Source organism: Aptenodytes patagonicus, chromosome 1 (assembly GCF_965638725.1).
Source record: "Aptenodytes patagonicus chromosome 1, bAptPat1.pri.cur, whole genome shotgun sequence".
Classification (NCBI taxonomy): domain Eukaryota; kingdom Metazoa; phylum Chordata; class Aves; order Sphenisciformes; family Spheniscidae; genus Aptenodytes; species Aptenodytes patagonicus.
Window position 1 is genome coordinate 152,122,058 of NC_134949.1, and position 27,568 is coordinate 152,149,625.

Below are 27,568 nucleotides of genomic sequence, written 5' to 3' on the forward strand. Positions count from 1 at the left end.
GAGCCTCGTATGTAAATTTAAAATGCTCAGTGAACACTCTCCTAGCTACCTCTTACAAAGTGTGCATTACCCGAGGCTTGTGAAGTGTCTTGTAATGGGCAATGCAACAGAAAACGTGACTGTGGTTTCTGATACACTGCATAAATGTCACCACCCTGGATTTCTGCAGAGCACTCTGTGCCCAACAGTAGCTGGTTTTCATTACTGTGTGAGGACCTGAAAAATAGAGTCACTAAATTGACTCCTGATTCAAAGAGACTGGGTTTTCTACTGCATACATAAAAAAAAGCAGCACAGCAGCCACCTCTTACACTCTGGGGGCTGGAAGCATGGGTCACTGCATACAGATTTGCTCCTAGGTGCACAGTACAAGCTATATATTCAGATCATAGCTCCAGGAGTCACAAAGAAATTGATATCTCGGTCTGTTCCTTCAAATATCACCTGGGGTGATATTTGCACACTTTGGCTTTTAACATAGTGTTAAAGCCTAGGTACCCTTTGCATACCCTAGTTTACACAGCTGATTATAACAAAATTACTCCCAGTTTGCATTTATTGAAAGAAGAGAAAGGAGACCTTGGCATGCATATATGAAACAGCCTTTGCCTAATCCTTTTAATATGGTCACTCCAGAACAATCTTGCTGTGCTCATTGCAGCACAGTTATCTGAGCTGGAGACAGTCTCCAAACCAGGATTTTTTCTGTCACAGCTCAAGCACTGCTCAAACTGCAGTTCTTTCCAACAGAAGCATTTAAAAGCTTCCCTCCTCCACCATCATTATGTCTTAATAAAAGCCCTATGGGATTAGTTTCACTCAAACAGAGTTTTTGACAAGATTGTAAGTGGCTGTTAAAGCTTCTTTACAATGGGAGGACGAAACTCTGATTTTATTGAAGTTAATGGTAAAATTCTCCGTGACTTCAATGGGGCTGGTATTCACCCAAAATATGTAACAAACCCTGGTTACAGCTGCTGATTTATTATGGATAAAATTTCACTTTCATAATGCTCCAAATACTTACACTGCTATCCAAATGTTAATCAACCAACAAATGCTACAGCATACCTTACCTATCTGAAAAAAAGGTTAGATCTACAAATTATTTCACTTATCACCCATAACTGTACATGAAAGTTCCATCAAAGCTTCATTATGTATAACCTTTACTTTAAGAACATAAAGTGATTACTGATGTTCTGTTTCAACAAAATATACACACACAAGTGAATACCCATCTAAGAAAAGCACAACAATTCAAGCAGCAAATCTTCTTCACTCCAGAAAAGTCACCTTCAACCCTTTCCACTGGAGAATTAAGCAAGACGATGCTTTCAAGAGACCGTTGCTTTTTAACAGGCAGGGGGAGAAGGCGGTGTTAAAGTCAAGGATGTGGCGAGGGAATAAATGCAGATGTTTGGGAGCCAGACATCTGCAGCAAGTGTGCTTCAAGGAGAGCACAAGGCACTCTGACCCGCAAGAGCCCGTTTTAGGGGGCTGCAGGGACCTCCCCGCTGTTCCCATGATTTCCCTCAATGCAAGGAGCATCTGCTCCTACTCATGGGAAAAGAGCTGGGAGACTGAGCAAAGCTATCATCTCTCTGCTACCCTGGAAGTGCAGAAAACACTTTCAGGAGTATTATTATCTGCAGCTGCCAGGCAGGAGGCGAGGGCAGTCACCTGCCCGGGGAGCCAACAGCCGCAGAAACTTGCTTTCTTATCAGCTACTAGCTTTAGTATGCAAACAAATTGAAACAGAGAGCTTTAGGAGAGGGGAGCAGAAAGGCAGAGTCACCAGTGGCTTTTGGGAGAAGTTAACTCAAGATAAGTGTTGAATAACAAGAGTTACTGATGAAAGGGACACAAGGGAAGTTTTGTTGGCTCTGAGGTATTGGGGCCAGAGAGATAAGAAGCTCTTCTGCCTGTTTGCCCTAACCCCCAAACCAGCTCCATCTTCTTAGTTTATTTCTGTGCACTGCCCTTGCCCCTGATTAAAAGGAGCATTTTAATGCTGTGCTTTGGCCCTATCTGTGCTGGCAACCAGTACCCGCTGTGGGGCTCAGGCCAGAATGGGCGCAGAAGAGCCAAAGTACCCTTCCCAGCATGAGGCCAGCCATCACCATTTTCCTTAAAAAAAGGCAAAATGTTTGCTTGAAACTCATCTCAAATCTATCTCAACATCTCCCCAACATGCCAAAAAAAGAGTTAAGTGGATCCAGCCTTACCCAAGCTGTGCCCCACCCAAAGGGGCTGCTGGCTCCCTTCAAAGCGAGGCTTCAGGGTCGGCTCAGACCCTTCTCAGGAGCCAACCCCAGGAGGAGCTTTCCTGGATACCTGCTCCGACAGACCTTGGCAGAACAATCTGAGCCCTTGCGGCATCTCTAGTACGCAGAGTAACAGAGAGTTGCTGGTTTGTTTTTTTTTTTTTCCAACTGTGAACACCTTGATAGGTTTCTGAAATTACTCATTTAGCCTTGACTCAGGATGCAACTACTCACCCCATTCTCCCACTGTGATGTCTTGGGAGCACTTTTATAACCAGTTATTCCTTTCAAAGGGTGTTAAAGCAAGACTTGTTGCAGGCCCCAGCACAGTAAGTGTGTAGTCCAGGGAACTGATGTCTCCCTGTGTTCCTTAAGTATATGAGCATATATATACACACAGACACACACACACACACAGAGATATATATGTGAAGACCTTTCTTGGTTCTGAAGCGCTTCCCATACAGTCCTAACAAACCCTGTGGATGGTGGTGACAGCGGGTTACCTAATGCAGCACAGAAGTGTTAGGATGTGGATACACATTCAGTCATGGTATCAACGGCTGTAAGTCACCCTGAAACCCGTCCCTGGCTGGGTGACTGTCTGCAGCCTGGCTCAGGAGAGAGAAGTGGTTATTCTCGGTAACTCAAACACTGCCTTGCTCAAGAATCTCTGTCACTGCATTGGGTAAGAGGCCAAAATAAGGACTCAAGGCCTTGTTCTGCACCTCTGCGTGGGATGTGGAGGCAGTTCACTGCTTCTTATTTATAACGCTGGTTGTACACTCGTTTCCTTCGGATCCACCGTACAAAGTGAACACAGAATAGAAATTAATGCTAGGAACTGGAGTGAGGTAGTCTGCAGAAATTTCTGCCTGAGCCCATTTTTCCTTCATAACCACTCTGCCAAGAATACCACCCTTTCCCAACTTTCCTGTGATGCTGAGATGTGTTATCTTTATATGACACTGAAATGTGCTTCAAAAATGCCACAGGGAAGGGGCTATGGAAGACGAAGAGCTCCAGTTACTGATGTTTTTGTGAGCTGTGAATATATAATTCAGATGCATGGTGTACTTGACAGCAAAACTCTCATTTTAAGCAAAGCAAATCCTTAGCATAGCTTATGTTGAAGTGAGAAAACAAGTCTTCAATTGCCTAGATTAACTGTGCTGAAGAGTAGGTTATCCTGAGATGATCTGAGGTGGACAGGATTGATTTCAAAAGCTGCACCACTATAGGAATGACCTCCCTGCATGTGGAGTACCTTGGCATACCCAAAGCACACCCTTAGATGGGGGCAGGGGGGATGTTCAGCCTCTAGACACAGGAAGAACTGAGAAAGGCAATGAAATAACCAATAGGACACTTAAATTATCTGATCTTTGGTAGGGATTTGGGGGGTTATAGAAAGAATCACATTTCCAGCTCCTGGTAAAAGTTTATAGTAGAGGTAATACCTTTCAGTCTACAGTATTTCCTTAATATGGATAAAAGCAATGGATGGAGCACTGACTTTATGCTTATCCATCCTTGCCATGCAAGGTGTCTCACGAAGTCCATGAGCAAGATAAAACTTGCTGGAAGAAACTTTTTTTTTTTCATAAAATTTTTTTTTTTTGTTATTTCATTGCCTTTCTCAGTTCTTCCTGTGTCTAGAGGCTGAACATCCCCCCTGCCCCCATCTAAGGAAATACTGTAGACTGAAAGGTATTACCTCTACTATAAACTTTTACCAGGAGCTGGAAATGTGATTCTTTCTATAACCCCCCAAATCCCTACCAAAGATCAGATAATTTAAGTGTCCATTGTTCTATAGCATTCATAGCTATAAAAAATCATATAAATTTTTTATCAGACTAACTGGTGCAGTAAAAAACCCAAGCTTTTTGGCAGTCAACTCCTTCTTTAGGTTCTCTGCCTACAAACCTTACTTTCCTAAAGAAACTTTAGACCAATATGGCTGTGCAGCTATGAATGCTATAGAACAATATCGCACTCATCTACTTGATAGTTTTGCTTAAAAACTTCTCCAAGCTTTCTCTCCTTGCTGGTCCCTTATACATGATGAACTCTCCTTGAAACCCCATGAGGAAGGCCTTCAAATCTCTCCTCTGCAGTAGCTTCTATTTTTACTGAATTCTTGAATTAAAAACCAAAAATCTAACCAGTACTAGCAATGCTGAGAAGCTGATGCAGTTGTTGATGCAGGTAAAATGGGAAACAACATCTCAACCAGCCTACACTTCATTATGGGAAGATTATGGAGCAGTTCATCTTAAGGGCGCTCACAAGGCATGTGCGGGACAACCAGGGAATCAGGCCCAGCCAGCACGGATTCATGAAAGGCAGGTCCTGCTTGACCAACCTGATCTCCTTCTATGACCAGGTGACCCGCCTAGTGGATGAGGGAAAGGCTGTGGATGTGGTCTACCTGGACTTCAGTAAGGCCTTTGACACCGTCTCCCACAGCATTCTCCTCGAGAAGCTGGCGGCTCACGGCTTAGACAGGTGGACTCTGCGCTGGGTCAAAAACTGGCTGGACGGCCGGGCCCAGAGAGTTGTGGTGAATGGAGTTACATCCAGTTGGTGGCCGGTCACGAGCGGTGCTCCCCAGGGCTCAATTTTGGGGCCGGTCTTGTTTAATATCTTTATCGATGATCTGGATGAGGGGATTGAGTGCACCCTCAGTAAGTTTGCAGACGACACCAAGTTGGGCGGGAGTGTTGATCTGCTCGAGGGTGGGAAGGCTCTGCAGAGGGACCTGGACAGGCTGGATCGATGGGCCCAGGCCAACTGTATGAGGTTCAACAAGGCCAAGTGCCGGGTCCTGCCCTTCGGCCACAACAACCCCATGCAGCGCTACAGGCTTGGGGAAGAGTGGCTGGAAAGCTGCCCAGCAGAGAAGGACCTGGGGGTGTTGGTCGACAGCCGGCTGAACATGAGCCGGCAGTGTGCCCAGGCGGCCAAGAAGGCCAATGGCATCCTGGCCTGTATCAGAAACAGTGTGGCCAGCAGGAGTAGGGAAGTGATCGTGCCCCTGTACTCGGCCCTGGTGAGGCCGCACCTCGAATACTGTGTTCAGTTTTGGGCCCCTCACTACAAGAAGGACATTGAGGTGCTGGAGCGTGTCCAGAGAAGGGCAACGAGGCTGGTGAGGGGTCTGGAGAACAAGTCTTATGAGGAGGGGCTGAGGGAACTGGGGTTGTTTAGCCTGGAGAAAAGGAGGCTGAGGGGAGACCTCATCGCTCTCTACAACTCCCTGAAAGGAGGTTGTAGCGAGGTGGGTGTCGGTCTCTTCTCCCAAGTAACAAGCGATAGGACGAGAGGAAATGGCCTCAAGTTGTGCCAGGGGAGGTTTAGATTGGACATGAGGAAAAATGTCTTTACTGAAAGAGTGGTGAAACATTGGAACAGGCTGCCCAGGGAAGTGGTGGAGTCCCCATCCCTGGAGGTATTTAGAAGACGTGTAGATGCGGTGCTTAGGGACATGGTTTAGTGGGCATGGTGGTGTTGGGTCAACGGTTGGACTCGGATGATCTTAGAGGTCTTTTCCAACATTAATGATTCTATGATTCTATGATTGTATGATTCTATGCCATGCCACACATTTCCCTGAGCTTGCATGTGCTACACGTTTTGACTATAATCTCATCAGTATGGACCTTTGGTGGCATGTTCAACTATGTGCTAACTGCAATAAATACAATTGTTCTTGCAGTGCTGTGTAAGACTGAACTATGGGCTTCTCTTTGCCTCTCAAGAGAGGCCAGTCCCAGCTACTGGCAGAACCAGATGGTGAAGGCAATGCCCGGTGCCACCCAACCACAGAGGGGGTCATCAGACACTTGCTTTCAGTGAGAGAAAACCCAAGTACATGAGGAAGAAGGGAGCACAGAAATCTCTCACAGGCACCCTAGGTGATGGAGGCTAAGGACTGTGATGGACACGGCACAGTGCACCCGTCCTCCAATTTTGATACCACCTGTTAGAGGATTTGACTGGTGCAGGTTTTCTGGCTGGCCAAAGGGGCTTTTGTTCCTCCATTTCTGCCTGTCAGTATGGCACACGTTCCCCCTTGAACGAGGGTTACCTAGCTGCCCAGCCAGCCTATTCCTTCCTCCCAGTTCACACCTTTATATTTGTATGGGCAGGCACAAAACTGTATGCAGTATTTTCTATAGAGAAAAATGAGCTGGATTTAGAAAGTAATATGGGGCGGGGGGGACCAGATGGGCAGTACCAGGCCATTTGGGCTCTCTCACATCTAGACTGGGATGCAGAGACACGGGAGGGTAGGTAAGAGGGATTATGATCTGGCAACTCTAAATACAGAGCTGAAATCCCTGGTTATTTTCCGCAGTTCAGACGAATGATCTAGAGCTCCAAAACATCTCACCACAGTTTCCTTTCAGCAACTCGCATTTAACCCCAGCCTCTTCTTATTCACCTCACATTTCCATGTCCAATTCCAGGTCACCTCTCATCAAGATCTCCTGCCTTTTGCGTAACTTCAGTGCTCCTCCACGCCTGTGTGTGAAAGGGGCATGCATCAAGTGATTTGACGATATGCTCTTTCACAGTGAAACATGTGCACATGCCTATTTGTATGTATCCCTATTGGTACATGGAAGAGGTTGTTTAGCCATCCAAGCAGGACATTATTATCTGTTTTTTTTGCCTTGCCTCTGAAATGCCACATGCTCCTGATCAGTACAGCCATGAAGTGCCGGGGAAAGGGGCAGGCTGTGGGTGCTCGCTGCTCCAGGGAAAGACCCCTCCAATCCCTCAGCCTGTTTCACACCATAAACAGTCATTAAACAGGCCTCCATTTACCATCTGTTTGCTATTTATACCACCACCAGTGCTAGCATCTACTACAGTGTAAGCACCTGTTTGCTATCGTGCAACCTGAGAGAAGGAAGGGCCGAATCTCCTAGTAACATTTGACTGTCCCCATGCTAAACCATGTTCAACAGTGCACTTGGCTCCTTCTCTCCACCCAGATCTCCCCAGGACAAAGATGCAGTTATGCAGCTGGATGGGAGCTCCCCGTTCCTATCAAGATCAGTGGGGTACTATTTCCCCCAGGGCATGCACCCCTGTGCCCTTGCACACAAACAGGGACGACTGAGCTGTGCCTACACCTCAGTGACAAGTCACCTTGATGACAGCTTCAGAAGAGACAGAAAAGCAAAAGCAGGTAGAATGGGTGAGATACATATTCTACCACTGGACTGAGCAAACCTAGAGATAGTGGTTTGAGTTTAATTGATGCTGAAATCAATTTGCGTAAGTGATGTTTTTAAGATGCACAGTTAATGGCAAAAACATAGTAGGTATTTATTATTTTGACTAAGGAGGTTTTGCTTATTTTCCTTAACTTTTAGCTGAATCTCCAAGTCAAAACATAGTATTTTTTTACATGGACAGGACACAGGAATGCATCAGCCACTGAAAAGATGACTGTGGAGCAATGAGACAACCTTATGAAGTCTGACTGAGCCATTAAAATAATCCAGGGTTTTATCATCCCTTCTGGTCCTGAAGTTTCCTGGCCCAAATTCCTGACAGGAGTATGCAAAGGGAAGGCCAGCATTGCTTGCAGAAATTCTTTCTAGGCTTTTATACTGGATATTGTGCATATAATGGACACAACCTCAGGATTTTAGCTAGAGCCTGGTGAAAAAGACTTGCTTCATCATTTAGAGCAACCAGATAGAAATAACAGTTTTGAATTTTTTGAGTGATATGAACATGACTGTAAGATACAAATTTGTGTATGTGGCTTCAGGAAATTTTAATATAACAGTAGAAAACAGAATAAGTCAGGCTGAACATCAATATAAGATAAGCTAAGCTAATAAGATCTCGTAGAAAGTAACTGAGGTCTCCAAAGGCAGTGTCTTAAGACTTCTACAGAACAGAATAGACAAAAGACTAGAAACAGGCACTGCCAGTGGACTACTCATTAAATGACAAGCCATGCGCATTTTTTCATCTGCACCATCACACCAAGACATTTTACTGTAGAAAGGCTGAAGAAGCCAAGTAGAAAGGAATGGAATGGGACAATGAAGACTATTCCTACCCATGCCCATTGCACGACTTTACTCAGCTATATATATTGCTGTTTTGATTTGATGAAGCCTTCAGAGAAAGGGAAATTACCAAGAATTTCCCACAGGGTAACTGTGGTATAACACAATCCAGGATTAAGTTCTCACCCCACCATAATATGTTCATCTGATCAGACGTTTCTGAAGCATCTTAGACCAGGCCCTTCCTGTCTTCTTTTCTGAAGTAGCTTGGAGCTGCTCTCCAGCCTCCCTAAGCCCTTTATTCCTCACACACATACTTTTACTTTCTGGCTACCTCAGATTTCTATATCCCAATCTGCAGTACCTTCCAGTTATTCCTGAGTGACCATCATCAGTACCAAATATCCTCCCCAAAACCTTTCTACTCCCATTTCTTGCAAAACCCTATCTCACCTAAGCCCTCAAAGGCATCTTCCTGATCCTCCACCCTTGACTCAGCCACAGGTACCTGGCACCCACCAGCAGCTAACTGGCCTCTGGCATCCCTCGCTAGATACCCCTTTCCTCACCAGCAAAATTCTTGTGCTATACGCACCGCGAGGGCTCTTCCCTTCCTCTAAACAAGCAAAGGCAGGATTGCAATTTATTGGGGTTTCTTGAGTTCCTCCTAAGGTGCATTATATTCCCTCTTACACCCACCTGGACAAAAGTGGAGGACTGAACCCAACTTAAGTGTGCTCACATGTGCAGCACTTGCACAACCTTGGGCTTTATGTTGCGTGGAGAGGAAACTGCAAGTCCTCTGCAACACAGCTAAAGTACCAGCTGCTGCCCAGAACATCCCATAGCTTTAGGTGGCTTTACGCACTACCAATCCCCAAGCTACATGAGTATGGGGGTGGGAAACACCAGTGAGAATAAGTAAATAGGATGGGACTCGTGTGACTAAACACAGACATCAATAGTAACAGCAGTTACCCTATGCTCCTTTTTCTGCCATTGTGAAAAAAACAGGAACCTCCTAAAGGGTGAGTGGAGAGAAATAAGCATCTTTCATACTGAAGTAGATATCTGAAATAATGCAGACAACTAACTCCTTAAGAAAGTCTCTCCCTGCCTCCTCTCCCTCCTCCCTTCCTCCTGGGAGGAATTCTGAGCCAAGAGGCTCAGCTGCAGCCATCAATGTTACAGATGAGTAAAATTAGCTGAGGTGAATCCCACCCATCCTGCCTGGTGCACTCCACCACAGCGTATTTTAGATTACTCGTTGGCAGTCTGAAATTTCAGCACAAACGTAAATGTACTTCAGGGGATGGTATTTCCGATTAGGCAGATGAAGATTTTAATTTCAGACTAAGTGAAATGACTAGGGAGTTCACTGTAATGTTATCCTCCCCAGTAATAAAAAAAGATAGAGTAGCCATAACAATTCTTCAGCATCTACCAGGTACTTCCAGAGCCCCCAGCTGCAGAAGCTGGGACCTGTCTGCAGATTTGGGCAAAGACAGAGTCACCAACGCAGCTGTGCTTTTCTGGGGGTGCTTGAGAGGTACCCATCAGGGCATTGCTTCCCTCCAGTTTCTGTTCAGTCACCCCGTCCCCTCCACACACACCCGGGACATCAGGTCGGCCCTCCTGGTTTGTCCTTATAAAATGGGGGGACCACAAGGGAATCTGGCAGAAATTGTACCAGCTAACCCCAAGGGAAAGATGGGTCTGCCTCTGTGCTCAGCGCAGACCTGAAACCGAAGTTGGACTTTTTGTAACCCCCCAAAGTCCAGGCATGCACCTCCGTCATCCAAGGATGGGCTGGTTCTGGTTTGGGTTTTGTCTCTTAATCAATTCTGCCCTTGCTGTGCAAGTTCCTGTCTCTGTGATGGAGATCTCTGCAGGGCTCAGCCCACTTTTATTACCAGCAGAATAGGTTATTGTCACGGACTCTACACAGGGACTATGTTTGGGCAGGTCATAATTGCCCGTTTTGAATGTATTACACCACAGTCTCCTCCGATGCCTTTCTCCCCCTGTGGGTAACTCCAGCCATGGATTTTTCAAAACAACAAATCTCCGTTCCTTGACGGACAACTTCTGAGAAATGGGGCAACGTGCAATCAAAGGAGAAAGATGGGAACCAATAGGCTCGGTGTTAAAATACGAATCCTGCTGCTATCCTCAGGGAAGGGCCCTTCACTTCGTATATCCCTATTTTCTCTTGCTCTGTCAAAATCTGAATTGATGAAAAGCAGCTGAGAGTCCTTGCCATCACGGCAGTTTTTCATCACTCTGAAAGATTCAGCCCAATGTGAAGAAGTATTTTTTTTTTCTTCCAGCTTCAGGCAGTTTGAAGCTTGAATATGAAAGAAAAGGCAAAACAACGGGGAAAGGAAATGCGTAATTGTATGGCTTGATAGCTCCTAATTAGTTTTGTAATATTTATACAATGCCCAAAAGCATTGCCAGATCCCTTTCTGTAAATATAAATGGATGCATAAATGAAATCTTCCCTTTGAAAGAAGAACAACGTATGCAAATTGAACAGAAATGTTCCCATCTAGACGGCTGGCTAATTGAAAACTAAGGGCTCATTTTAAAGTGTAGATTTGCTGGTCACTCCTTGCTCAGGGCCACACAAGCAAACCTGCATCTGGGAAAGGCTGCCTTCTGGCAAAGGCAGTGCTTGAGAACTCACACATTTTTCATAGAATAATTCTCCGTTAAAAAAAGCTAAGCAAACAAAACCTGGCTTTCCCAATGGAAATCTTGAAAATAGCATCGTATCTTCCAGTCAACTGCTTTTATAATCAATTGCTCTACAGCATAAAATGGTTAGCTTGCTAATGAAGTGCTTCATGTAAGAGCAGACTTTGTTCTAACATGCACCCAGGACGTGTACACTTGCACATACAATTTTAATGCCTGTGTATTCACTACGGAACAGCAAGCAGCGTGGTTATGCTGCCATCAAGTGGATAGCCATCCTACACATTGCTGAATTTTAAGTGTCTTCCAGGAGTGGTAAGGAAAACTGTTTTTCGGGGCTCTACTAAAATTTTTGGAGTTTCTTAAACACTGTACTGACAAATGTCTGCAGTCTCCAGCTGATAAATTAGGCATTTGTAGATTAATGGCACAGATTCAACCGTATACACTCTCAGGATCTCTGGCAACCTTCAGTCTCCATGATAACATGGAAAAAAATGGGAAAAATCTGTTTGTACACTCTTCAGATGTATGACCACGTCGTATTTAAAATCCCAAATTATATCAGATGCCTGGCAGCCCTAGTGGTAGCAAAAGTGGCTTGGGGGTCCTTTCAAAACGATGGCGAGACTGGGGCTCCAAGGAGACTAGGCCTTGCGATGACACAAAAAGATTTTTCAGTATCTACAAGCTGATAGAAAATCATCAAAAATTCCCTATGAACTGCTGGCCAAAAGTTCAGTTATGGTCCAAAGGTTTAGCTCTAGTGAGCATGCTCTACTTCATACAAGTTCTGGGAAGAAAAAAGGCAGACTCGCAGCTTTTCTCTGGCATCCTACAGCAAAGTTTATAAGAGCTTCTGTCTTTACAGCCAATTCCCTCTGAGTGAAAAAATGCAGCTCACTGAGACGTTTTGGTTCTTTTAGCCTGAAAAGGTTGCTTAAACCACTGTCCCCATTTTTCAGAACAGTTTCATGGAACAAACGAGCTTTATGCTTTTTACAACATTTATTTCTCAGATAAGATAAACTAAATACCTTTTAAGTTTTTAAAGGGAAAGAATCAACTTTTTTGCCTCCCTTCACAAAGCTATTTTCTATACAGATTAGGGAAATACAAAGTATATTTGCTACTGCTTTTTTACCACAGTGCTCTTACTAAAAAAAAAAAAAACCCGAACAAAAATAACCAAAAAGCCACTTAAAAGTGGCGATACGGACAATACTCCCCTCTAGGGGCAGAAACAGAATTTGCAACATTCAATTCAGCAGTGTACCATTTGTAAACCGCATTAGCAATATAAAATAAAAAGGGCCTACCAAATCAAAGACAATCGGAATTAAGTCGTTCCCTGCAGAGAACGCTGCTGCCTATGAAATCTGTCTAAAGAGCATGTTGTGTTCCTATATTCATGCAGAAGGGTTTTAATACTGCACATATATAAAAGCCCATTTATTAGATTTCCCTAGCAACATATATCCCATCAACTTCTGACCTAGACAACATATCATCAAATGCAATATGCAAAGAATACATTTTTCTTTATAAGTAAACATGTATCATGAAAATGTATGCACTGACAAGTGCTAAAGCTGGAAGTTTGCTCAGCTGATCATACTCGGTGTATTTGGAAGTCAAATAAGATGGAAGGTCAGCATCGGCTCGGCTGCTTTCCTCCTCTTCATTCAGGCAGCCAGATGCGAGGTTGCAAAAGCAATTCAGGCATCTCCGTCAATGACAGAGGGTCTAATCCTCCCCGCACGGATTACTCCTACGTACAGTCTGGGAAGCTCGCAATTCCTCCTTGGAAATGAGGGGAATGCAGAGCTAACAGAGGGCTGTCTCCACATCCCCAGATCCTGAGAACCGAGCAAGCCTGATGGGAGCTACAGGAGATGGGGCTCAAGCCCTGGCTAAGACCCAGTATCTTCAACCAGTGCACCACCGCCAAGACAAGCAGCTCTCCCCTCAAAAAGCCAGTGCTGCCTATCTTCTCACGGAAAGCCATGCTAGGTAGCGCTGATGAGCTGTTACCTTCGTGGGGACTTGCAAAGGGCGGGGCGGCAGCTGAAGGGGCTGGCTGCATGTCACAGCCACCTCTGCACAGGTTGGGACGGGATCCTCAAGCCACCTCGCGGCGGAGCATCACTCACGCTGCTGAAACGCCCATGACGAAAAACTGCTACCCCTAAAGTAGCACAGCTCCACGCACGTTACAAAAGCAGTCTCCTGACTTGTGTTTAAACAGAATAGCATAGACACTCCTTTATTTTTAAAGTTATTGCTTGCAATAGTGGAAGGCAAGCTATTTAAAAAGCTTTGCGCTCCATTTCTTATCACATACACCATGGTTAGCTGGAATTTATTTCCACACACATGCACACCCACACACAATACCCTACCAAAAAAAAAAGTTATGTTGCCTGTTTTTTAGGTTACAAAAGCATTCTGTGTCTTTCTGTAGCCTACAAAAACATCAATCCGAAAGAGCTTTCCCCCTGTGAAAATCAGGGGAAAAGGGACTAAGTGGGATGATGAGAATGTCTGTGTCAAACCCAAATTTTTCTCCAGCTGCATATGCTGAGCAGGGCACTGTCTCTTCCTCAATATACCTATAGCCTGTGGCACCTAATGTGACAATGTTCTGCCATGGTCACAGGAGAGGCACCTCCACAGAGTAACTCAGATTCAGCGGTGAGCTCACCTAGGTCTCGCTCACCCAGGTCTCGCTCCACTACCTCGGATGGCTCAGCTCATTGCCTCATGAATTGGTGTTTCGCTGCATTTCTTTAACACTGCAAAACCCAGTGCTTGCACAGAAATAGCATGCCAGCTGCGAATCTGCCACACGACGTAATGTTTGGCTCCAGGCTGACTGCGAGCCTGATCTGGACTTTACTCACACAAGTAATTTACACAGATAATTGGGAATTGCCTCTGCAGCAGTCTCTGGAGTGGTACTAGCAGCAGTGAGACTGGTTTCAAGGCCAGCGTTACAAATATTTTTGTGAAAATAAGTTTCTCTGATAGTTATTCTGACTTTTATTCATTTAAGCGTGTATGTGTATCCTCACGTTGTTTCAGTTTATTATTGCGGAGATCACTAACTTGGGGCTAGTAAGAACAGCAGTACACATAGTAGAGAGAAAATGAGGCGGTTTTTTCCTTCTTTTAAACATGACCTCTACTGTGTCTAAGTCTTTTTAGCGCTAGCGCAGTTACAATTGTGATGGTCTAAAGCTGTAAGGACTTACGTAAGGATACCTTACTTTTCCTAAACCTCTTTTCCTTTCAGAAGAAGGGATTTAAGGCTAGGGCCAAAGTAAATAAATAAGTAAAACAGGTCGAAAAACCTGAAATAAAATCTAGGAAGCTGCAGGTGCCTGTGTACGAAAGTGTAATCCCCTTGAGCCCCAACAAGTCGTAACCCCTGGGCCCCGGGAGCGAGCTCGGGGCTCGCCCTCCTAAAGTGCGGCACTGGGTGGCTGTCGGCTCTGCCCCGCAGAGCTGGCCCTGCAGCGGGACGTGGCGCCGGAGGGAGCTCAGCTCCCCCCTCCCTTCGTTGGGGGCTGCCTGCTGAAAACCCAGGCATCTCAGCACCTAACTTCAGGCTCCTGAGCACTTTGCTGGGCCTCAGACACCACTCTGGGCTTGTATGTGAAAAGCTCAGAATAACACTTTGTTGCTCGGTAGGTTTTTTCTTTCATCTCTTTTTCACCTGTTGCCCGTATGACTACGCTCTTGGAAAACACGCCACTGAAGATAGACGTCAGTCTTAATTACTACAGGCTAATTACCTTTAATGAGCAAATTGCCATACACCGATGTGGGATTTGGCCTGAGAAGAATTTCAGACAATCCTCTAACATCACCAATATTAGATCTTATATTCAGGTTATGCAATGATGAAGCTTGACAGTATCCTCTAATCAGATGAGGAGCACGACCCTGAAGATCTGAGACACGAATTTGCTTCTCTGCCAACATAATGTGCCAGCTTTGTTTTCAGGAGAGTACTTGCTAAAGCAGCTTCACAGTGCTACTAGCTTATTTCATTTATCCCTATGATGATTTGCATTTTAGCACTATTAGTGAAATCGAAAAAAATAATAATGAAAGCTCCAAGGGTTCAAGATGTACTGCTCCAGAACAAGATCTCAGTTTCTGGCCTTGGAGACAGTTCTCCTGCAATCAGCACTGCAGCTGCAAATACAAACAGTAAGAGAGAACAGATCTTCATAAAAAAGCTGGACTGAATCATCAAAATCTGTTGAGAATATGCCTTCCATTTAATCAAAGGAAATATTTAAGCACTAGCAGTATTCAGAAGCTACAAATTAATCGGTACTTGTAGGCAGCGATTATGTTTTCCATTTTTCTTGATATTCACATAAATATGTGTGAAAGATTGGTTGCCTGGCTCTACTATGAGTGGAGGAAGTGGCGCTCCCCACAAGTATTAGCAGAGCTAGTCGGGAATCAGCATCCGAAGAAATCGATGCTGGTTATTACCTCATGGTATACAGCAGAGTGCCGTCATCCTCCAGGCGCAGAAGTTTGTTTGGGGTTGTCATGTTGTGAGCAATAGACTTCTTGCCATTGTGGAAAAAAGTGTCCGGGGTCCAAATCTTGCTGGCGAGCAGGTTGTTAAGGGGGAGGCGTTGCATAGGTCCTTTGAATCGCAGCCTTTCGTCTTTCCAGCTTTGTCGGAAAAAAACGTCAATGGTGTATTCCTGGCACAAAGAAACAGTCGAGGTATTGCAGGATCTGAATAGAAGCGATGGTTCCAAAAATGACTTTAGCAAAGTAAATACAATGGAGCTGGGAGCCACGTGCTCAAACTTACCATTTCTGTGTCTGACACAGGACCAAAACTGGTAACATAGATGTCTGTTTTCACCTGAGTTATTCTCTCTGTAATAAATATAGGCTCTGCATTAGTAATTGCTTTAAGATGCAAATACATGCTTGTGATGCATTTCTCTATTAGCAATTTCTGACTCACTCAAAAATCCCCAAAAGCTTGAAATTAAGAAGATGTCTGAGGAGGAATTTCATCCCTGATCAAATGCAGTTGTTGACCTTTGGGAGCCCAGGCTCTCTTCTTATAATCAGTGGAAAGAAACAGGCCCTTCAAGGGTGCAATTCCTCTGACTGACAGGTTTTGATCATAGATCATAGAATCACAGAATGGTTTGGGTTGGAAGGAACCTTAAAGATCACGTAGTTCCAACCCCCCTGCCATGGGCAGGGACACCTTCCACTAGAGCACGTTGCTCAAAGCCTCATCCAGCCTGGCCTTGAACGCTTCCAGGGATGGGGCATCCACAACTTCCCTGGGCAACCTGTTCCAGTGTCTCACCACCCTCACAGTAAAGAATTTCTTCCTAATATCTAACTTAAATCTACCCTCTTTCAGTTTAAAACTGTTACCCCTCGTCCTATCACTACACTCCTTGATAAAGAGTCCCTCCCCATCTTTCCTGTAGGCCCCCTTTAAGTACTGGAAGGCTGCTACAACATCTCCCCAGAGCCTTCTCTTCTCCAGGCTGAACAACCCCGACTCTCTCAGCCTGTCTTCACAGGAGAGGCGCTCCAGCCCCCTGATCATCTTCATGGCCCTCCTCTGGACCCGTTCCAACAGGTCCATGTCCTTCTTACACTGGGGGCCCCAGAGCTGGATGCAGTACTCCCAAGAGCAGAGTAGAGGGGGAGGATCACCTCCCTCGATCTGCTGGCCACACTTCTTTTGATGCAGCCCAGGATGCGACTGGCATTCTGGGCTGCTAGTGCACCCTGCCGGCACATATTCAATACCTACTATAGGATGAGATGAAGTGTATCTTGGAAGGACCTTTTCCCCTCCGCTGGCTTGGGTGATCTGCCCAGTTTCAGACATCTGTATTATAGATGTCCAAAGTTAGGTGAAATGAATTCTACCCTCAAGACTCTAAATCCTTCTGACATCTTTTCAAATCCAGGACTGATTTAATTTATAGGCAGAAATTTCAGAAGTTCATTACATAAGATAGGAGCATCGAGTCCTATTTTCAAGCATCTCTGTGTAAAGTGAGAGAAGGAGAGAAAGGGATGAAAGCAATGTGTTGGTCTCACAAGAGGAAGGGGTGGGGGTAGCCAGATTAAAAAAGGGCCAGGAAGAAACATAACAGATGGTTTACACATGGGTAGAAGATGAGAGAAATCTGGGGGATAGAGAGCTGAAGGAGGGCTCAACAAGGTTAGGATGGCAAGCAACTATTCACATGTTATGGTTTTAAAATAGCTGCTGTAGAGGTTATCAAAATGACATATCAATACAGATTTGCTGTAGCTGTCTAGAAATGGACGGTTTAGGGATCTGTTTTTAACAGAGATTTTTGTCACGGCGTAATTTTATACATGCTGACCAGTGAGGGAACCTTGCAGCAACCTGCTAGCACCCTGTCTCGCTCACCTTAGAGAGTACCAGAAAGAAAAGAAACCCAAACAGAAAAAATGCATCACACGTGCTCTCCTAACCCAACCTCAGTTGACCTCAATGACTGAAAGAAGACTTTCAGCGACCTTTATATTGTGCCCTGTTTGCCAGGAGACAAATCTACTTTCTGGGCTTTGTTTAGTTAATGAAACACAACTCCCTCGCCAAGGCCCGTGCCGACAGCAGGTACCCATTCGGGAGGGCATCATGTAGACGATGGTCCCGCCTAGCGGGGGACCGGCCACGGCAAACGCGTTATCCTACCTCCCAGTCCCGGGCGCAGTCGGTTGTCGTAGCCGTCCAGCAGACCGTCCAAGATCCTGGTGAATATAGTGATGTTATCATTGGCGTCCTCTTTTCCCGATGCTGTTGGCGTCTGCGAGAAGCTATTTTATGCAAATGAAAAGAAACATGTCAAAAGCCATGCTGGCCTCAAGGGGCTTCAGTCTCAAGGGAACTTTGCGACAGAGCCTCCGAGCCTCTGCCCTCTCCTGCCGCTCCAGCTGAGCAGCACGGGGAGCTGTGGCGATTTCACCACTGCTGTAAGCAATCATAAATAGCTCTCCCTGGAGAAGGAGTACCCAAGGAAGGACCCGTGCCATGGAGGTACGGCCCTGGGGCGCTGGATCGGGGGATGCCTGACCCTCTTGCCATAATGCACAGGGAGATCCCAGTCCCTCACGCTGCCCTGCCCCACCTCAGCCCCACCATTTCCCCGGTGCTGGCATGTCTCCATCCCCTGCAGGGAGCAAGGTCAGCTCATGGGGCCAGTAAAAGCTGTTACTGGTTTTTCCCTGGGTTAGCCCTCCAGTCTTTGGGAACTGCATCAGCTGGCAGGGGAGCTGCACGAGCGGCACGGGTTTGCCTGGGGACACTCCTTCAAGTCTGCCTGAAGGTACTCTTTTATCCTTACATGCCAAACAGCTTCTAATTTCCACAGTTTATGTAATTTATTGCGAGAACAAAGGATGAACTCTAACCTTATTTGAGGATAACAAACTCCCATTGCATTCAAAAATCCCACCCCAGATCACTGGGGTATCTGAAAAAACATACCGCAGTACAGAAAACACAGTTCTTCATTCCTCCTCTCTCTTTTGCATAAATTAGTCCTCCCTTGTAGTATGCAAATAACAGCAATGTGTAGTGGGCCTCATTCCATACCTTTTGGGCCAGATTTGTTTTTATTCTGAACTCTTTTTTATTTCATCATTTTATCCATGGCTCAGACCTAGGAAGCTGCTCACAGCTCACGGCACAACTATAACTTGCATTTTTAAGTCCGTTTGATTTTAATTTAAAGATGCTTAGGAGAATCCCCTTTGCCTACTAATGCCTTCGCTTACCTAAAGAACAGACACATAAGTTTATCCATAAGCATGCTTCACCTGCAGCAAACAATGAGCATCTCTTAAGACAGCAAGTTTGCTCACACTCAGTGCTTATTCAAGTTTCAGTCTCTACTGAAATCGCCAACAAATGCTCCAGCTGCGACAGGGCACATCGCCCCACTAGGAACCGTACCCTGCCTCATGCACTCTGCCAGCAGACAGGAATCACTTACACTCCAACAACTTGAACTCGACGTGCACCAGTCACCCAGAGATAAAAAAATAAAAAAAATCCATGTTTATTTACTACTAGTCCCCAGGGAAATAAATCAGTAAACAAACAGAGAACCTCAAAGCATCCCTCCGAACAGCTTGCCTTGCAGAATGCTTGTACCATACGTGTTAGGCTTACCTAACAAAACAGGATTTATACAAAGAAAGACACAGGACCTCAACCTGGTTTTACCTGCACAAGGTTTACACTTAATGGGACCTCGCTGACACCCCTGTAATGGGTCTGGAAGTTTTAGTGACACGAGATCTGGCTCAGGACGAGCTGCTGGTGGCCACGTAGCCCCTCACTGACATGGGGACGCCCAGTCCTGCGCCTGTTCCCTTTACAGCTTATGTGCTTCTGCTGGAGAAGGAAAGGATCGCAAAGCCTCTCGGGAAAGGGGAGCGAGGCTGGGAGGTGGGAGCACGGGTCCGATTCCCAGGAATGCCGAAGCACATGCAAACGCCTGGCTGAGGAGGTTCCTCGTGGCCCAAGTGCATTGCCACTGCTGCGACCCTCAACAAGCTCAACCCTGGAGAGCCCGAGGCCACCAAGGAGCTCCCCTTCACTGCAGGCGGTGGAGGCATAGACACAAATCTTGCCCATTTTTCAGGCCATCCCATCTCTCCGTGATCAAAAGACCAAATTAATTCTGTTTTCTATGCTGTGACCACAACCTCTAGTGAGTAACTGAGGCAGACAACATTGCGGACATGTTTGACTATAATGAAAGACACTTAATCCAGCAGATGTAAACTGATTACAGAAACATTAGACATCCTTGCACACCGGACCACTCAAGACAAAAGACTCCATACTTTTTTGTCAATCGTAATCAAAAGGATTCACCAGGTAAAGGTGAACATTTATAAGCAGCAGCCTAACGAATACAAACGGGAGACAGCAGTTACAGAGTTTTTTCATCTGCAGCAACCATAACTAACGCTTTGGTAAAATCCTAGAATACTATTTTAAACTTTTCTCATTTATTTTAGCTTCTTTTTTTCATAAGAAAGAGAGATGCATCATGCTGTCTGCCTGCTTCACCATACCGATGTAGGAACCCGTTTTCATTTTCCAATGCGTCTGACAAAGAAGCAGAGAGATCAAACTTCATTTCATTCCTACAAGTTTCATGAGAAGCAGTGACTAGACAAGGGGAGAGCAATCTAAATTAGTGCCTCGTTAAGTAAAAATGTGAGGTCAGCAGTCGTCTATTCCCTCTGGCTCGCTGGCTGGGTCAGTCAGCATGCATGTAGCTCAGAAACAGCCTCAGCAAAACCAGCCCACCTCCTCTCTGCTAATTAAGAGATATCGAGGAGACTTGCAGGGTGATGAGGAACGATCCTGGGAGAAAAGGACCGCAGAGGTAAAATGTACGTGTTGCAATGGGAGATGGGAACAAGGGATGCCAAATGCAGAGCCAGGATTATTGCAAAGGTACGGTGCTGGGGGCACAGGATGCAAAGCTTCACTAGTTTCTCTGCCCTTGAAAAAGCTTGCTATTTTTAGTGCTTATGGCTGAATTCAAAGCCAATTGAACTCAGAGGGAAGACTTCCATTGAACTATTTTTGTGGGGATGGGACAAAATATACTCAGTTCTCATAACTGCTCCTCTGAATCTAACAAGAGTAATTGATGCTGCTTCCTTCTATCTCAGCTCTGTACATCTTTCACATGAATAGTATACACACCTCAAATGCTTGAAATACTTTTGTATCTCCACAAGAAAAGCCAATTAATAGAAGGAGAAACGACTGGAGTGAAGACTCACAAAAAGTCTGCACTTCATCTGCAAAACTGCAATCCAATTTAGATTTGGCAGATAGCTTCACCCAAAAAAGAAGGCATCTCATGCTGAATTTCTGAGAAATGTCAGTATCATGTGAAGTTGCAGTTGTAGATGGATTACTGTTTGCCATTAATGCAAACAATACTTTTTCTTTCACAGAAAAGCTAGCGTTTCATTTATATTTTTGAGATTGCTGGTGAAATAGCAACTCAGGTTTTGGAGTGAGTGCTGAGGTTGTCTTTTATGACATGAGACCTTTAAACTGTACTTGCAAAGTTACGTGCATATATTAGATACTACAGCTCTATGAATAGTGAGAAAACAGGTGATATCCTAAATTATTTCCACACAGCTAAAGATTAGGTTTTAACAACATATTAGTAGGTAAGCACATTATTGCCTCTCTGCAACCAAAAATGTTTTTATAGCAGACATTTTCAGTTATGGATAAAAATAAACCTAGAAAAGAACCTTAGGAAAATGCTAAGAAAATTCGAAGATAATTACATTTAAAGCTCATTACTGAACATAAACTAAACCAACCAGGAATACTTCTCATCACATTTATTTACTATTGCAATTTCAGGGCGACTGAAAAAATCAGAAGCCACAGAAGGGGCCCATCAGTGTAAAATGTAATAGCTCTCTAAAGATTCTCAGCTACCTCTTCCGAGGACTTCATCGTTTACCATTTTAAACATCACTGCCTTTTTTGCCATCTAGTCAAAATCATGACAGGTACTATTCATAGCTTAGTTGTAATAAGAGGAAAACGTATGGTAGATATTTCATGATTTTCCCAAAACTTTAAAAAAAAAAAAAGTAAGAGACACTGGAAAAATAACTGAGGAGTATTTTGCGACTGAAAGGTGTATTTTTCTCTCTCTCTCTCTTAAGAGTAGAGTTTCCAATAGCTTGCTTTAATAGGATTGGAATTACACCAGAACTTCAGACAAATTAACGGTTTGTGGAAAAGACAGTGGAGAATGCACTTGCACACTTTTGGATACTGTCAGCTGGCCAGACATCAAAGGATTTATTTTTCTAAGTTAGCTTCTTACCATCCCTTTCTTACAGATTCTTGAGATATGAAAATGCTGATATTTTGTGAATTTGTGCAATGAAGATTCAATTCTTCCACATCATTAGGACAGGGGAGAGGACTGACTGAAAATAATGAAACTTTAATGGTCTTGGCAGATCCTTAAAGAATAATCTAATTCTTTTATTTAGCAAGAGCAGTATGTTACTACCTTCTGGCAACGAGCAATTTGTGAGCAGTGCAATGAAAGCCTGTTTTTCATAGGGCGACGTCTTATCGTCCTCACCCCCTTGCACCTTAACGCCCCTTTCAATATCCTGAATTTCTCCCAGTAATTAAACACCTCCCAGCACTCTCAGCTTCCCAAGTCACCGACCTGCAGCTTCACTAGGAGGCAACGCGTGCCAGGGCTGATCCTGCACCAAGCACGTGCTGGATGGCCTGCAGGTACACACCTGCTATTTGGCCAGCCGGCAGGCTAAGCGAAACAGAGATGCTGAAGTAGCTTTCTGTTCGGCAGAGGGATTGATTGACTGGTGTCTGTCTGCCTCCTCCAAGCAGTTCTAGGCACCCACTTAGTTTTCCAATTATTAATATTGTCTAATGGGTTCAAAAAGCTATCTGGAGACATGGAGAAGGAAAGGAAAACAGAATTATAAAAAAAAAAAAAGGATAAGCATGACTGCATACGCATATGATAATTCTTACAACATCAGTCTTAAAAATATGAGGAAGAACTCCCTAGCATCTGAGAGCACTTGGAAAGGGATAACCCAGCAGAACGAACTGCTTAGGGTTGCAGAGACTAACTTGAAATAACAGTCTGAAGGAGAGGTATGTTTAGCCTAAATAGCAGGATTATGGTCTTAGCGATAAGGACTGTGAGCTAGTGCAAAAGTATGTGAAACTACAGACACGCCACGGACTGAATTCTTCCAGTGTACAGAGAAGTCTTGCGTTGGCTACATTTAATTGGGATCTTCTGTTTTCCGTGTTTCTACTATTATAAATATTATTAGCAGATGGCAACTAAACTGTGGTTACACCAACAACATCCGTCCTCGTTGGTTTCAGCTCTCAGACAGATTTCTGAAATCGCACGTCTAAAATGCAAAGGCACAGGGACCGCACGTCACCAGCACGTCCCCAGAGATGCCCCCGTGGACAGTCTGGGGCTTGCAAAAAAGAGTCAGGATGCAGTAAGGTTGGCTGGCGTGGGGCCGACCGCGTGCTACCTCATCTCAGGGAGATCTCGGTGCAGGCAGTCACCCACCACGCCGACCCTCACAGGGCTGCAACTGCGTGGGCTCCTCGAGGGCCAGAAAGTGCAAGATGCTGGGCAGTGCCACGGCACCCGCGGAGTCTGGCAGGACGGGACCCTGCGTACACTGATTTCCTTCCTCAACTGATGCGCTCAGCCTCACAGCGTCGCTCTTGCGGGCATCAGTCTGAAGGGAGCAGAGTCCGAACTGTTATGCATTTCCGCTGCCCCCCTGCCAGGAGAGCACCCACCTTCTGCTTGGTTTTGTCAGCCTGACCCTGTGGGCCTTGCACTCATCAAACCGAGACTGAATTCAGTGCAATCCTTCACGTAAAACAAATGGGAGGAATCAGCTTCTTGTCTCACCTGAAAATACTCTTCATGGTTATATTTGACTTTTAATTATTCTCTAGCTCTATTATTAATGTTTACTTTCGAGACAATTGTGATCTATCTTGAAACGCTTCAGTAAAATACCTTAACTCATTACAGCATTATACAACTCAAGGTTGAATTCAAGCAAGCTTGAAAAAGCCTTGACTTGTGCTGGGCTGTTTCTGCAGAAGTAGACTCATAAAACTGTTACACCAACAACAGCGGAGGGCTTCGCATCCTCTTCTCGTTTAATCTATATCTTTGAATTTTAATTCAGTGATTTTTCGTTAAACAACTTCTATCAACTATGCTTACAGTCCTTCTCTACTGCCTATTGATGTGGATAACTCTCGATAGTCATTCCACATTTACGTTAAACATTAATCACAGACTTTTGCTGAGATTTCTGAAGTAGCCTAGGAGACTGAGATACATAATTCGTGTTTATTTTACCAGGCATTGTGCATCAAAATCCCCCAAGGTGGCTTTGGCTATGTCAGCAAAAACCGTATTTATGATTTAATATAAATATGGAATGACTATGGAGAATCGTAGACAAATCTCTGCCTTCATCTGTAATGTCCTACTGTATTTTGCTTTTTAATTTGTGCTCATTTGACCAATCACTTTTATCTAGCACATTGCAAAATGTACTGCAATGTAACAGTGCAGTCCAAACACGGATGAAGCTAATGAAGAAGAACCTGGTAGCAACAAGTATTATCAGTATTAGATTCTTGCAGTTAATATACCAGCCTACATGTAAATTGTACCGTTCTGTCCCGAAGAGTCAGTCCCAAAGCACTTAGCAAATTACACTCTGAAACAACTTCTGCCTCTGAAACAGAAGCGCTGGAGCATCCTCTGTCTTTTGAGCAGGGTCAAAATTCAGCCCTAAGGCAGCATGTGAATGGTGCAGCAAATTGGAGCTGCTTATCTCTGCAGGCCCAGACTAAAATTACTAGATCAGAAATGGGGGGGGGGGGGGAAGGTTACATGATGATCTCATTTTAGTGCACAGAAGCTTTTTGAGTAACTCACAGAAAACAAGTGTCCTAGTTTCCCCTAACTGTCCTGTTCTGATTACCTGCCAGGTTACAGGTCACACCGATCCCCACCTGGGACTTAGATTCAGTATTTGCTTTGGAGTCAAAAGGGAGAGTTAAAACTCTTTTTTTGCAGCCTCGCCTATCTAGTCTTCTGTTAGAGGAGTAACACAGTTAAAAGACCCCACACCAAACAGGTCATGCTCACCTATTGCAATGTGCTACCTTCTGCAGGGATGACAGACAATCATGAAGGACTTAAGGTTATAGTCCTCAAGATTTTCTCAATGTGGTAATACTTTGTCAAATTACAATCACGTCAAGACAAGTTTAAAACCAGTCCCACACCACCTATGCCCTCTTAATAGCTATCACAAAGCCCATGAAGAGTTTTGCCTCAAACCACAGTGAAAGCAGGACCAAGCTTTTCCAAGGTGAATAAATCAGTGTGCAGCTCTTTGCATCCTTTGTAGTGTGCAGTCCTACAACCGTTCATATACGCTACTGTGGTCACAGGCTTCCACCTGCCTACGTAAGACACACACTAGAGACAGGGCTAAGTTTTGCTTACAGCATAGACAGTTATCACTCCAAGTTTGGTCTTTCTCCTAGTTCCAATCTGGAAAAAATCACTTTGCTTGAAATCAGAAACTGATTTGCATCTCCATTTTGTATCTTCTTATAGCAAGGAACTGATGGGTGTGCTTGTGAATCAGCACGTTGGGAGGATTCATTTTTTTCTGGTGAAATCATAAATAATTGTTCTCCTCCACAAAGAAGAATCAACCTACGTTTCCAGAGCACTTGCGAAATGCTTTTTCTAGACTCCATTGCATAGCCCGCTTTTGGAAAGTTCTTAAGATCTCTGGGTTTGGGAAAAAAATATATAAATAGGGGTTTTCTGTTTGGTTGTTTTTGTGTTTTTTTTTTCTTCTAAGAGCTATAGTAGGAGTATTTCTTCAATACAGTTTTCAGAATATCACTATCAGGAAAGCATCCAAAGCAAAAATAAGGAAACAGGATTCCTTGCTATACGCTTCAGAGAAACGCAATTTCTAAATATTCTAGCAAGTTTCAAACTCAGCCAGCCTTCTGAGCAGTCACGATCTTAGCTTACTCGCTAGGAGAGCCTGCACCAGCTAGCAGCATGCACTGAGTCCTGCTGTTGCAGTCTTGCACTGCTGCCTATAGCCTGCACCCCCGCCAGGTGAGAGGGAAGGTGCAAGCCCCCCTCATCGCAGCCATGGGGGCAGGGAGCACCGCAGCCCCCGGCTGTGCTACGGCCAGGTCAGAGCACTCAGCAGCTGTAGGCCTGGTCTGAGCTCCCCGTGCCCCCCAAGCCTTCCCGCAACAGCGTTACGGGCATAAAGAACCGATACGAGACAGTAAATTTGAGCAAGAAAGCAAATTGTTCCCTTCCCCCTGACACCAGCAGGTTAAGATGAAATGCGAAGCCCGCTTGTTTTGTTCGGCTGCTCCGCACCGCGCAGCGCCAAGGTTTTTCATTTTCAAAAAAAACCCACAGCAAAAATTCAAACGCAATAGGCAACTCACCCGAAGTGGCTGGCTAAACTCATGGAAACGCAGAAGAGGAAGATGTTTTTAATCATGATAAAGCCAGAGACCATCCCATTGTCCATTCCAGAGGAGAGGAGGAACGCAGGTGGTTGCTTTGGTAAAGGTGCAGCTGCTCACTTTGTTCTTACACTGCAACAATACAAAAAAAAAAGATAAATTATTACACGGACAAACGGCAGGATAGCCGAGTTCGGCTAACATCACATCTTCTGCTATCTGTGTTTTTCACAAACTTATCTAGGCTTATGTAAACATCAGCTGTTTACGTAAAATTGTGTATCTTCAAGGACATGTTTTACCTTCTGCTGACAGCAAACCGCAACACAGGAAAAATTCTTAGTGGCCCAGTTTTCCCCTATATTCGTCCGTCATATAAGTAACTAAAGAAATAGTCACCATTTTCCAAATGCCAATTTCGACCCTTTACCTATTTCAACAACTTCCACACGCCTGCAACCCCAGGGCTGTGTGCAGCCTCCGCAGCCCTTCCTTCCATCGCAATTTTTTTCCCATTAAATACCCAGCTTCCCTTTCCAAAATCCCAGTTGAAATGCCAAGAAACACCTACTGCTTCTTGGAATTCATGCTGCTGATGCACGGCTTAGCAAAAACGGTGTGGGATGGGGGAGTGTGTGTGTGTGTGTGTGTGTAAAAAGTGACCTTCCTCGCAAAGGCACATAAACCTCACGCTAGCACGAAGAATGACAGTAATGTAGCTGCTCCAGCGACTGCCGATTTTCGGATACCTGCCTCAGCGACCAGATCACCAATTTCAGCATTGTGCACTAACGTTTTCCTCTGTGCCCTATGAAAAAAACAAAACAAAACAAAACCCCAAACCCAACAAAGAACCAAAAACAACCCCCAAAAACAGACCCAGAGGGGAGCTGCCTGGATTTTCCACCTGAACCCCGTGCCCCCCGCGCTACACCGCTCAGCAACTTATTCTCCCTACCCCGCCGGCGCAGCAAGGCGAAGAGCCCAAACCAAAAGCCGCCCGCCGGGGCTCCCCCCGCCCGGCCCGCGCTGCCCCGCGGCGGGTCCCGCTCGCTCCGCTCCGCACCGGGCACTGCGGGGCCGCCGCTCCCTTCCCCACACGGGCGGCCGCGGCCCGCCCGCACCCGCCCGGCGGCCGCCGCCCGCTCCCCTCCGCCGCCGCCCGCGCACTGCGCCCCGGGGCGCCGCGCACCGCTCCGCGGAGGGTGACACCTGCCCGCCCCCGCCCGCCCCGCCGCCCCTTCCCTTCTTCCCTTCCCGTCCCCCGCGGCGCCTCCGGGCTTGCCCCCACCCCGCCCGCCAAAGTTTCCCCCCGGCCATGTGCGCGGCGCCGGGCGCAGCGGCGGCCGCCCGGGGGGCTGCGGGCAGGGCTCCCCGCCGCCCTC

At 45.5% G+C, this 27,568-nt stretch overlaps 1 protein-coding gene across 6 annotated transcripts in view; it reads right to left on the minus strand.

The window, feature by feature from the left end:
* The window catches only part of GABRA5 (gamma-aminobutyric acid type A receptor subunit alpha5), a 60,552-nt gene that overhangs the window by 32,258 nt on the left and 726 nt on the right, over nucleotides 1-27,568 (minus strand). For 3 of the 6 annotated variants that reach the window (XM_076358982.1, XM_076358990.1, XM_076358945.1), the window contains exons 2-5: nucleotides 26,163-26,315; nucleotides 17,751-17,872; nucleotides 15,855-15,922; nucleotides 15,521-15,741 (exon numbers count right to left, since the gene is read on the minus strand). In XM_076358982.1, the coding sequence (XP_076215097.1) occupies nucleotides 15,521-15,741; nucleotides 15,855-15,922; nucleotides 17,751-17,872; nucleotides 26,163-26,248 (497 nt within the window). In that variant the 5' untranslated portion in view covers nucleotides 26,249-26,315. Of the gene's footprint in view, nucleotides 1-15,520; nucleotides 15,742-15,854; nucleotides 15,923-17,750; nucleotides 17,873-26,162; nucleotides 26,316-26,485; nucleotides 26,660-26,754; nucleotides 26,881-27,141; nucleotides 27,181-27,568 lie in introns of those variants that run through there. The other 3 variants (XM_076358973.1, XM_076358964.1, XM_076358956.1) reach the window with 3 other exon arrangements.